Genomic DNA, 12,802 nt, shown 5'->3' with positions numbered 1-12,802 from the left:
TATGCACAGTTGAACATTTTACATAAGGCAAGTGAATTGTCTTGCCTTGCTCAAGGGCACAACAGCAGTGTCCCAACTGGGATTTGAATGCATAAGCATCTGGTTACAAGTCCTAACCATTACACCCCACTTCTGTCTGCTTCCTCCTGCTTCCTGCTTCTAATGCAAAATATCTTAGAATAGAGCTTCTTTTAAAGGAGGTGGATAATTGTTGTTATGAGTTGTCATAGTAGATTTCAAGCACTAAACATTAACTGTATGGTAGAGGAATGTCATGACACTCAATAAAGGCAGAATCTTCATTGTGTCTTCAAGGACGGTCAATAGGTTGTATGGAGCCAGTATACGGTCCGTGGTATTCAATGATTTAGGCTGTTAATTATGAAGGAGTGACAAATGCAAACAAATAACTAAATGATTCTCTGTGGCAGCAGACAAATAACCCACCTTTTAAAATGACTGTAATTTTTTAATTACAATCATCCTTCATGCAGTTTTTGATTGCAATAATTATAATGCTACAGCTACTGGATCTCACCACTTGATAGTTTCCAGTTCTGTAGTCACATCTTTTCTTGCATTTATGGAAATGAATGAAATGTTTATTGGCATACAACAGGACTAGTAAAGTGTAATTAAATTAACCATGGCTTTGACATTATAAATGTACACTGACAAAATCTATAGTGACACCACACATGGCTATTACAGCAGCCTCAGTTAAGAAAATTGTAAATAATATATTGGTCCTGAAAAAATACATTTAAATCAGCATGTTGGCATGGCATTAGTGCAACTTCATGAGCCCGGTTTCAATTACATCCTTCAACATCAGTTTTTGTGTAGATTCCATGTTCTCTGTGTGTTCATGGGTTTCCTGTTCAGGGTGAGAGAAGTCCTGTGCTCTCAGTCCCACATAGCACTCTATGTGTCAGTAATGAGGTCTGGCTTCCTGTAACCTGTTTAAGAGTAGATAGATATAAGAATATTTTTATTCACAATATATAAAATGTTATCAATGTTGTCCTCTAGTTAACAGATAATAAAGTTCCAGATTATACCAGATAATGTTTTGGCAACTTGCAAAGCATGTTCCTTTTATTTTTAATAAAGCTATATACTGTCTGAAATGTAGTACAGTGGTCCATTAAAGTAATGTTGGTTCAGTCAGAAGAACATATTGCTTGAAAAAAAAAGCTTGATCCTTTGAGGTGCTCCTGCCCTTGAGATTAACACGAGTCATATATTGTTACTTCCCTACTGGACAAACACAAGAAAGCAGGTGGAGGCCGGTGGAGAAAGTGGGGTGAAGAGCCCGGGCATGAGCTTTTCACCCCACTGCCCTCAGGCAAGAGATATAAGAGCATACGGACACTTACCACTAGATTCTTCAATAGCTTCTATCCACAAGCAGTGAGACTGGCGAACACATTTAGCCATCCCCCTCGGACCACACCTACACCATCACCATCTACCTCTTTATGATTTCTTATCTATTGCACATCTCCAGTCATTGTTTACACGTCTGTATTGTTTACATTCAAACTGTCTACATGTTTACTTGCACATTGTCTATTGTTTGTTTGTACATTGTCTTGATGCACTGTTTGCACTTTGTTTTGTTTTTTACACTTGTTTTACAATCGAGAGACTTTCTGTAAGTAAGAATTCCATTGTACCAGTACCGGTTACATATGGCAATAAAGTTCAAGTTCAAGGCTGAGTAGAAGGAGGAATCCAAAATCTTCAACACTACTGATTACTTGAGGAAATTAGAAACAGTATACCTTGCCCCTTTTATGTATAACAAGAATGGAGATGGGACGACAGTCACAAGGGTTATCATTTCTAGAAACAAGAGAAAAAACACCCTACAGCCTCCACTAAAAAAGCTGAACCTTTTTCCTAAACAGAGGTCGGATCAAAGGCCGGTACCTTTGCCGGGCTGGTGTTCTGCTGTCATGCCCCCTGGAAGGACCCCCTTACAAAACCAGCCTGTTTGTCCCCTGTTCTGACAGGCTGGGCAACAGCGGTGGTGGGAGCAGGAGATCCCGATCTCAGGGATGATCCAGAAGGGAGAGCTGCTCACCTACAACCTGACGGAGCTGATCAAGCCCGAGGCCTACGAAGTTCGGCTTACCCCCATCACCAAATTTGGAGAGGGAGACTCCACCATCAGGATTGTAAAGTACAGTGGTAAGTGCCGCTCTTCGCTCAGACCTAACTGGGGGCCTGACCCACAGGGAAAGGGAAATCGGGGCTCTTTCATGGGCTGTGACTTTGTCACCGTTGCACCTGACAGTTTGTCCATGTTACCTTGATCTTTAGTTGGGATTTACACTGCCTCTGTAAAATGTATTATCTTAACATTTAAAAAGGATAAACATACCCAGTCACGAGACAGGTTTGTTGTTAAAACCTGTGACCAGGGATTCTTTAAACCCATTCAAGCTTTTATAAACCGAATTATGAATGGTTTCAGTTGTTAAACAGTTCCTAAATGTGATAACATGTTTACTGCATGTCTATAAAGTACTATAATTGCAAAACATAATGTGATATGTGGGTTAATGTGTGCTTATTATTGGACCTCATCTTCACAAGGTTCAGTATGGGGCCACCGCATAAAGTTGTTCAGGTTATGCAACTCACAAGGGCGCCACATTTAAGTGGGCGCCATTCACATCGTAGATATCTTTATTATTTTGATTTTTTTGTAGTTTATAAACTTTGTTGACTCAAAAGATGGGCAATTTGTATGTTCATTATGACAATTTTCTGGTAGATCGCAGTGAAGTCTCGTTCTAACAAAATCAGTATATTACGGCAATTGTCCGACAGATGGAAGTAAAGTGTCTTGTTCTAAGAGGGCCGATATATATCGTTCCGTTTCGAACAAGTTCGATAATCAAAAGACCTTGTTGATTTAACAACATCTATATATATATACTGTATATTGAAAACACATTTACCAAACATAAATTTGAAACCATTGTCGAATATGCGATGGGAAAGTCGAGTTGATGCCATCATGTCACTATAAAACTCAATTAGATGCAGTATGCAATGCTCTTTCTGAAATTTTTGATGATATTAATAAAGATGTAGATTCTAGAACATAAGCCAAAGGTATAGTTAAAAAATATCGGCTTTTAAATTTATTTGCTCAGTACTAATTTGGCATGATGTTTTAAATAAAATGTTGTAATGTTGCAAGCAAAATGATGCAGGAACCAAAATTCAATGTATATAATACCCTTGAAAGCATCGAAGGGATTAAGAAATTCTTTGAAGAAAAACTAAGTGATGATGTTTCCGAAAAATATATTATTGATGCTAAACAAATCGCAGATTCTCTTGACATTGAAGCCAACTTCTCACATGTAGAAAATACAAGAAAAAGGAGGAAGAAGATTCAGTTCAACTACGAATCCCACGATCAGCCCATCTATGATCCAAAACTAAATTTCTTTTTTTTTTCTATTTTGAATACAACAATATCATCTTTAAAAGAAAGGTTTATAATACTGAAAGAATATCATGGCCTTTTCAGTGTTCTTGATGACATATGTAATTTGAAGAATTACAGTGAACGTGAAATACTGCAACAATGTAAAAATGTATAATTGAAATTGAATGATGAACACAGTAAGGAATGTGATATTGATGGGACACCGATGAAGGAACTAAAAACCTTAAGTTGTTTTTTAAAATCTAGTATGACTCCCGTTGAAGTATTGCAATATATTTGCAGCATTAATTTACCAGACACATTTTAGTTCTCAGGATATATTTAACTTTGCCAGTACTGGTCGCCAGTGGAGAACGTAGCTTCTCCAAATTAAAATGTAGTAAACACTACTTAAGGCCTAAAATGTCACAAGAAAGACAAATCTAGTCAAATCTAGCAACCATTTCTATAGAAAACAAGATATTGCAGCAAGTAAGCATTGAAACTGTCATAAAGAATTTTGTTTCCACGAAAGCAAGATGTGTAACTATTTCATAACAAATTATTATATACTAGTGACTTTGAGTTCCTAATTATTCTGATTAAAAAATTGAATTGTATTATTTTATGTTCAATAATTAGACTTGTATAATGTATACAGAATGACTTTATGTTTGTTATAATTGTTGTTATTGAGAAATAAATAATATACTAACTTAAAAAAAATTCCTTGAGGAAGGGGTGCCTTTTTCTATTTTGCACAAAGGCACCATATCGGCTAATGGCGGCCCTGGTTCAGTACAGTCTAATTTATTACCTCCCGCCATTACACACAGTACAAAACCCTAAAATGTAAGGGCACACTTACAGTTGTTATTTGTTTTATTTTGTTTGAAACATCATACAATCTTAAAATCAGTTGTACCATACAGTTGAATCACAAGAGAAACAAAAATACTATTGACTAATTCCAGATCTAACTAACACTTCTACCTCCAATGATCCTTGAATTTATTAATGACTTTATCTTGAGATAACTTTTAGTTCCACTGTCCTAATGTAAAGAAAAAGGCATTTGAAGACAATATGCTAGTATTATCTTTGTTTGTAATGACCCATAACATACATTATTTTTTTCATAACGTAATCAAATGTTTTTTTTTCAGAATTGCTTTTCAAAATTCCTCCTTACCTCCTTTCCACCAAGAAAATAAAAAACAATATTCATCATTCATTACTGTTAATATACAGTAGTGGGAATAGGGAAAAAAAAGAACCCCCTCTTTTAAGACTTAAGTAATAAACACTATATGATTGGATCAGATTGTACAGGAAAGCATTTCATTTTTTTCATTTTTAATGTACATAGCAAAGCAAAGGGTAGATGACTACTCACTTAAGAGCAGGAACAGCCTTTTGTTGGCAGCTATGACTTTTTTTTTACTTTATTGTCCCAGATGGGAAATTTGCTTTGTAGCTAGGAAAAAAGACATACAGTAACACATTACACAATACGTTTAACATAAACACTTTATTTTTACATACACTATTTTCTCAGTCATTGCCATATTTAACACTCGGCAAACCTATATCAAACACGTGTTGCCATTTAAAATTTAAAATTGTAATTGTAATTCAGTTTATAGGAGAGCAAAAGGAGTTGTAATGCCTTTGAGTGTTGGCGAGGTTCTTCAGACTTGAGTGATCCCAAAGAGGAACATCATGTGACTTCCACAGAACTTTTTTTGATGAAACTCTTGATCTTCATTTAATTTCCAAACACATACTGAGAAGGCTCCTGCTTACGATCATTATGCAGCACAATTCAGCACAGCAGTTGAGGGTATTGTGATCTTACTGCTTTCCCATGCATATTGGTTCTTCCATAATCAAAGCAGGCTGACTGACTCATAACCCTTCAGCCTACATTAATGCATGAATCGTCAGTGTTTATGAAGTGGTTAATGGTTATCAATTCAAATCTGATTCAACTATGAAATACGCAGATGGATATGTATTGTATTATTTGCTGCTCATTTAAATTTAATTAGGCATTTTAAAAACATTGACTTCCAAATTCAACAAATACCGCTACAAATGAGGAAAAAGGTCTTGTCAAATGCCACACTGAATGTCATGTGCATGTACAATATACTATACTTCACATTACAGTATATTATACAGTGTCTAGATACTACCACCTAAAATGTTGGTTAAGGAACTGAATGAATGGGTTTTTTCTAAGGAGAGGATTTCTATCCTCTCCTTAGAAGTCATTGGGTATCCACTGGGTTTCTTAGAGTCAGGCCTTTTATTGTTAATCTGTACTGTTATAAAAAACTGCTACTGGGATGAAAGAATCATTGACTAGCCATTGATGGCACTGGGCATTGTTAAGTTTTGTGGTTGTTCAGATGTGTTGTCAGAAACCATAAAGAATATTAGTGCTTTACATCCAAATGCATTCCATGATTTTTGGATGCCTGTCTGAAAATCAGTGATATGATTGTACAGTATGTTTGAAAGCCTTTGAGCAGGATGATAATGATTCTTCCATGGCTCAGCTCATTTTATAGATGAAATAACAGTAAAGTCCATGGGAAGTAAAGCATAAGATGCTCTAACTCTAAATATAAATACGATTCTAAATTCCTGCAGGGTTTTCTCATGTAATTGAAGGAACAGCAGGTAGTCAGAAAAGGTAGAAGCACCACCAAGTTGGTTTTTAATGTAACAGGGACACCTGCTGGCTGTGGGAAAAGATGCTATGAGTTCACTGGTGAATTTTGAATTAACTTGGCAGCATCCAAAATTACTGCATTCAGTAAACAATTAATGGAACAGCAAAGGTGCCTTTCAATAGGACTATACTGCAGAGTATGCTTTGAAACACATGGGCTGTAGATTTGCATTCATAAGTGTGGAGAGGGATAATCAAAGATATTAATGGGGGATACATGGCAGTATGGGGGTGGAATTGCTAAATGGCTAACTAATAAAACTAAAGGAGTCAAAAGGAAAATAAAAAAAAATTAAAAGACATAATTCTGTTTCAGGGATCTCTCTGCAGAGGGTTATAAGAACATTCAGTGTTGAAAGCACATTGCCATCTGCCTTTGGCGGCTGATGTTTAAAGAGACTCAGACAACCTACTTCCTTTTGTCTCAAGGTGTTATATAATGCCAAGCTTCTGAAAGATGGTGATTCTGACAATTGTGTTGTTTTTTAAGCTGTGTAAAATGTTGAGATAGTCAGTCTGAATATGCTGCTGACCTGATGGCAGTTAAAAGATCGTTTTTCCTATAATCAGTACCAGTACTGCTAACCCATCAGTGGCATCAGGAATGTGCTATGGCTGCCTCTTCCACAGAAGAAACAGAGCCATAGATAAAGATACAAACTGCATTTCAACTGTAAAACCACAAGAGGTAATTGGTTCCAGTGTTTTTTTTCATTGACACAAAGGTCATTTTAAAGGGAGGTTTGAAAGTAGAAAACCCCAATGGTCACTTTTTAAAGATGATTTACATGCTGACATAAACCAGCTTTACGTTATGTGTGAGTATCTTACAACCTCTGTGTATTGCAATTTGCATGATTTCATTTGTACATTAATTATCTGCCTGTTTGCTTGTGTTATTTTGTGGGTCAATCACTCAATTTTCAATTTTAATTTCAATGTCATTTTTCTATTTTCTTTAACCAAGGGGGCAGAAGAACATCAGGTAAAACGTTCAAGCCAACTTCACAGCCTTGTGATACTAACACTTACATTATCTTGCGAGGAACCAGACAATGGCATTTGTGTTTCTGAAGAACTGTCATTGATTTTGTCTGTATAACTCTATCTTTAAAAAATGTGTGTTCCGTTAATGAACACATGTACCGCAGCACAAAATGTAAGCTAGTACTTACAGTATGTAAAGAGATGCATTTTAATGACCTATAGGAAACATCTAAGGGCAGTACTTACTGTAATAACACACTTGTGCCATTTTCTGAATTCTTGCTGCTTAAACAAAGCTATCTGTTTCATGAAAGTCAACCCGAGGTAGCTCATTTGCCTCATTACTAACATAAACATGTTTTTTTTTAGTAAATCATAGTATGTGTGCCATACCAAAGCCAGCCAGACATCCCTACGAAACTCCACTATGTCAGCTGTTGAAGAATTAGTTCCATGATGTCCAACAATGATGTACAGTATCCTGTTAAAAAAGTGATTAGTTACATGTTGCTGTACAGTACCTGAATCAAGTCCAATGCGTCTACTAAAAACAGTTATCAGAAAATTTCTGTTCACTGCTGATAAACAGTACATTAAACTTTAACTTTCTGGTTTTGACTAGATATTGTAATAGTTTAGTACTGTTTAGCTTGTTACAAAGCAGTATACAAGGTTGGTTTATCACTTTGAGTTAAATATCAGTGGAATATCAAGGACCCCCAGTTTTACCAGGGGTCTGTTAAAACAACAAACTGTCCTTTGATTGAACATTTTTTGGACACAACTTGCTCTTTTCGCAATACAAAATATTTTCTCTTATTGAGTGGTCCCATTTGAGTGGTCTGAAAGGCATTGTTTAAAATTAATCTTCCAATTTATTGGATATTTTAATTATCCTAAGTGTTCCATTATGATGTACAAATGACAAAGCAACAGTACTGTATATCCCATCTAGAAGTGGTGATCATATTCAACAATACGATATGAATCAAGGGTCTTAAAAGATTAGGGAAAAACAAACGCTACACCCTACATATTAGGCTTTCCATCTGCATAAATGACTTTTGTTATTTTGCATAAATGACCTTTGTTTGTTTGTTTTTTTGCAAAGCTTTGCATCCTGGAGTGATATGTTGAATGATTTATAAATACGCAAATGCATCCGTCTCAATCACCACACTGAGACAGATTGTACCATAGTTGCACAGAGCTGAACTGACCTCCAGCACAGACTCACAAGCAATTCATGTTTCTAATCCAAATCCTTACAGGCACGTATATATCCTAAATTGAAATGAAAAACTCTGGCAATGACAGTGCAGCATACCACACACAGTAACTAGACAATCTGTCCTAAAGATTTCTTTCTCTTCCTTTCACTCTTCTGTTGAACAAAAGTCAGCTGGCATCGCCATAATTAAACAGACAGCCCATGAAAGCAGAACCTATTGAGAACACTAAATATTAATCTAAAATTATCATTATTGAAGGGAAATAGGCCCCTTTTATCAGAATGTGAATCTCTCATGAGTCAGTGCTGAAGATTGAGGCCTTTGATATCAGCAGAACACTGCTAGAGCTCTGCTTCGTAGACTAGTGGTTGAGACAGTCACCACTGCATACTTATAAATCTTTCAGGATGGCACTCAGTTTCAAAATTTGCAGAGGTGGAAAGGCATAATGAAACGAACCTGGGAACCTGATATGTTAGAATTTGTGTGTAATATTTGGTTTCTACTTTGCCTTAAGACTTGGAAGAGCGATCTGTCAAAGTGTTCTGTGCATTTGTACATTTTCCCCTTTCTTGGGAAATTCTTTGAATTTAGAGATTTTTACTGCTTTCAAACAATATTTAAATACAATGTTCCTTAGAGAAACAAACGACCAATACACTCTGCAAAATGACAGGACTGTGGTACATATTTGTATATTACTTCATTGTGTATTTCATTTTGCTCGTCTTAAAATTATATAAAGAGAGCCCACATGGTATAAGTGCGTTTCTAGTAGCATGTACTGTATGAGCACTACTGAATTATTATTCTGCTTCCCGTATTTCATATGAAGCGAACCTATCTTGTGCATTAAGCCAACTCTGTGAGGCATTCTTTGTTCTAATTAACTATTTCACATTCTCTGTGAATTCTAGAAGACTGCAGGGGCATTCTGAATTATGGTGCATTGCCTTTTGACCATTATTATTCTGTTGAATGCATCCTCCATCAATAAACAATGGAAGTTTTGATACTAAAGAAGTTAATACTCCTATGAAAAATATGGACAAAATAATACCATATCTTCTTATTAAACTTAACCTTGATTACATTGAATTTATGTAATTTGTTACATCGCATTGATTATTTGTTCATTATTTGGCAGATGCAGAGCTTATAATAGTCTACAGACTGGAATACAATTAGAAAAAACTGTAAAGGACTTAATTATATTTTGTTGCATTCATGATATTACTGTTTGTGTACAGAATGTATCATAAATCCTTTAAAGTATACCGTCTGTTGACAAGGCAGGCATAAAATAACCATGATGCCTTTTCATCGATGTAACTGATAAATGCAGGATTTAATTCTGAAGCTCGTTACAGCCTTTTCATTTGAATCAACTGTCTGTCCTCAGCATAGGGAGGTGTGAGCAAATGTGCTGTATATGTGTGACAAATGTTTTTATGTCATGATTAGACTAAAATGACATCTGGAATGGAACTGCATGTGGCTGTGTTGCCCTGTTCTAATAAAGCATTTACCTTGTGCCAGGTAAAAGCAGGCAATCTGTGTAAAAGCAAGTTAATTGCTCTCTCACAAATAGCTTGATTCCGCATTTAACTGCATAACTTACAGTTTATGCATACATTTAGTTTTGAATAGATACTAATATTCAACTTGTGTTGTATACTAAAGTTGATTTGGAATGAGGTGTAGGTATATTTGTACATAGATTTACAATCCTAGTCTGCAAGTTCCCTGCCTGTTTTGAGAAAGGTAAAGTTTCCTGGAAGTAAACAGATTGGGGTGCGTTTCAAGTTATCAGTTGAGGGGGACTTGTGTGCAGGCAAAAGGGTTCATATCTACTGCCTGAGCAGGCCTTGGCAGGGCCTGTAATGGCCTTGCAGTTGCAACTATTTGATATGGGGAGTTGTGTGAACTGCTTGGTGGTCATAGCTGATTTTCAGCAAAGGAGTTGTTTCTTCAGCCCAGTGGATGCGCACATAACCTTTGTTCTGTAGCCAGAAACAGAAACTATTCCTGCACAGCAGACCCCTACCTTGTTCTCCTGGTCCAGTTATTCAGATATGGCAGTAATTGCATTTGACTGGACTGACTCAGTTAGGGGAATATTAGATGTTATTTTGATTAAATGTTTGCAGCTCTGCTGGAATCCCTGCAATTATGAAACAAAATTAAATGTCTCTCTATCACACACAAAAAAAAAAATGTACCGGAGCAAGGATGAAAAAAAAATGTACAGGGGCTAAGTAAGAATTCAGTGTTCGTCAGCCTTAATAACGTTCCTCAACAGTGCTGTAATTGGAAGGTCAGCCTTGGAGTACATCAGTTTGTCAGCTTTTTTAGTTCCTATGACAAGGCTGTGTGACCTCTCACTATGCTGTTTCAAAGCAAAACTGAAAGGAAAATAAAGAAATTGTGCATTGTTTCCTTTTGTAGTTATGTTTCTATGTTTTATACTGCTACTGCTTTAGGGCCTGCAGGGACTACAACAGAAATACATGGCTCTGGATGTTTTGCATTTGTTACAGGGCTGTGATTAAAATGTATTCAAAAATAGGTTGACATCAGTTATACTGTATAGTCATTTTAGATTGATTGATATTCATTCTTTTACTATTTTATTTTAAATGTAATTATTAATCGGCATCTTTCCAATTTTAACATCCTCTTAGCTGAACACAAAACAATCTGAATGAGTTAAAAACCAGAGTTTTCCAGATATGTCTTAGTGAATAAGGTTTCTATCATCACAGGCTGTAGATTAACAAATAAAGATCGTTATATAACAGTTTCAGCTACGTGCGCATATACAGAATATAAACTCAAGGTTAACAGCTGTCATGTTTCGATAATCCGGGTTCAGTCATCCCCGACATGATGCAACCACAACAGACCTTCACAATCTTGGTTTCAGACGTGATGTTTCTGCTGTATTTGGATAGTGCATGGAAATCAGCACCCAGAGAGTAACACTCTGTCATCGGGCTAGGAACATGAAGATGAATGGATAAATGGCAAAGACTTTGTTTTAGGAAGTGCTCGTTGCTTGTTATTTAGTCAGAACAAATGCAGTCATGAAAGTCTAAGAGAACCTGTGGTTGCAAGAAAGTCCCTGGGGCATAATGTGTGGAAATCAAAATACTTTTTTTTTTTTAAATGACTCCGTAGTACAGTCCTGGAAAATAAACACATTTTAAAAAGGTGAGGATCAAGTTATTGACCTAGAAATAGAAGTCTGCAATTGCCCTTGCCTTTGTAGAGAGCTACAGATTACTCTTAACACTTTCCTTCTACATTGCACTAATTGTAAACACCCAGGCACAGAGTTCAGGGAGACCTATTAATTAGACTCTACCTGATCATGCTGCAGGCTTTGCCAAATATAAAACAGCTGTTATTTTTGCAGTTGCAGCAGTTAATTTTTCTTGCGTTTGAAACCTGTTACAGGAATTGAAAAAAATGTATTTTTTCCCTACATTTCACCTCAGTTATGCTGAGGTATCTAAAACTGACCTTATTTTTTTCTTTTAATTAATGGGAAGAACATAATACTGTACCTTCAATTGATATCTAGAGAGAAAATGATAGATAAAAAAAATTATCTGTTTAAAAATTATCTCCAAACAAAAAAATGTTTGGAGATGTTGATCGTTTTTGGCTGATTCCCAACATTAATCTTGTAATTTTTATTCACTGAAATTAAAATATTTTTTGTTGTGAAGCTTGAAATGGTTTTCTTTCAAAACATTTTTTGAATGGTGTTGTCAAATATTTACATCAAAGGATATGAAATAGATATTTTTTTATTTTTACACAGTTTGGAGGAGATAGTCTATGTGGTTATGTCAGCATTACAGAGGGGTCAAGGCAGCTATAATATCATAAGCGGTAAATTTGAGAGAGAACAAAACTCATTAATTTCAATTAGTTCTAATAAATGAGTAAACTGGTTGCTTGCACAAAGAAAGCACTGTAAAAGTGTGGAGAGGAAAGAAAAATATCTCATTCCCCTGTTCTGCATCACTGGCCACTGATGTATAAACATACTGTTACAAATGGGGGATAACGAAATTAGAGAAATATCAGGAAACTGAGCTGATTAATCAATAAGTAAATTAAATAATCATAACACCTGCTTGTAAAGATTTCTTTCAAGAATATACCTGAGCAGTTGGTATACAGTAGTTAGTGACACATTCATTCTTTGTTCTCTAGTACAGTTTTGGTGAAAAGAGTAATAATTCAGGCACAATTGGTTAAACAACAATGACGATACACACACTACACTACACACAAAATAAACATACAATACACACATTTTCCTATGTACAGTAGAGGTTTACAGAGAAGGTGTCCCAGAGGCCTAACCTCCTAACCCAG

At 35.9% G+C, this 12,802-nt stretch overlaps 1 protein-coding gene across 4 annotated transcripts in view; it reads left to right on the top strand.

The window, feature by feature from the left end:
* Positions 1–12,802, top strand: part of mdga2a (MAM domain containing glycosylphosphatidylinositol anchor 2a) — a 210,875-nt gene that overhangs the window by 177,983 nt on the left and 20,090 nt on the right. For 2 of the 4 annotated variants that reach the window (XM_088648092.1, XM_088648091.1), the window contains exons 11-12: positions 2,019–2,196; positions 7,159–7,176. In XM_088648092.1, the coding sequence (XP_088504218.1) occupies positions 2,019–2,196; positions 7,159–7,176 (196 nt within the window). The remainder of the gene's footprint in view (positions 1–2,018; positions 2,197–7,158; positions 7,177–12,802) is intronic. The other 2 variants (XM_088648093.1, XM_088648094.1) reach the window with 1 other exon arrangement.

Source organism: Lepisosteus platostomus, chromosome 10 (assembly GCF_059453375.1).
Source record: "Lepisosteus platostomus isolate fLepPlt1 chromosome 10, fLepPlt1.hap1, whole genome shotgun sequence".
In the NCBI taxonomy this organism is placed as follows: domain Eukaryota; kingdom Metazoa; phylum Chordata; class Actinopteri; order Semionotiformes; family Lepisosteidae; genus Lepisosteus; species Lepisosteus platostomus.
Note: the sequence above shows the minus strand (reverse complement) of the source record. Positions and strands in the feature narration are given on the sequence as shown.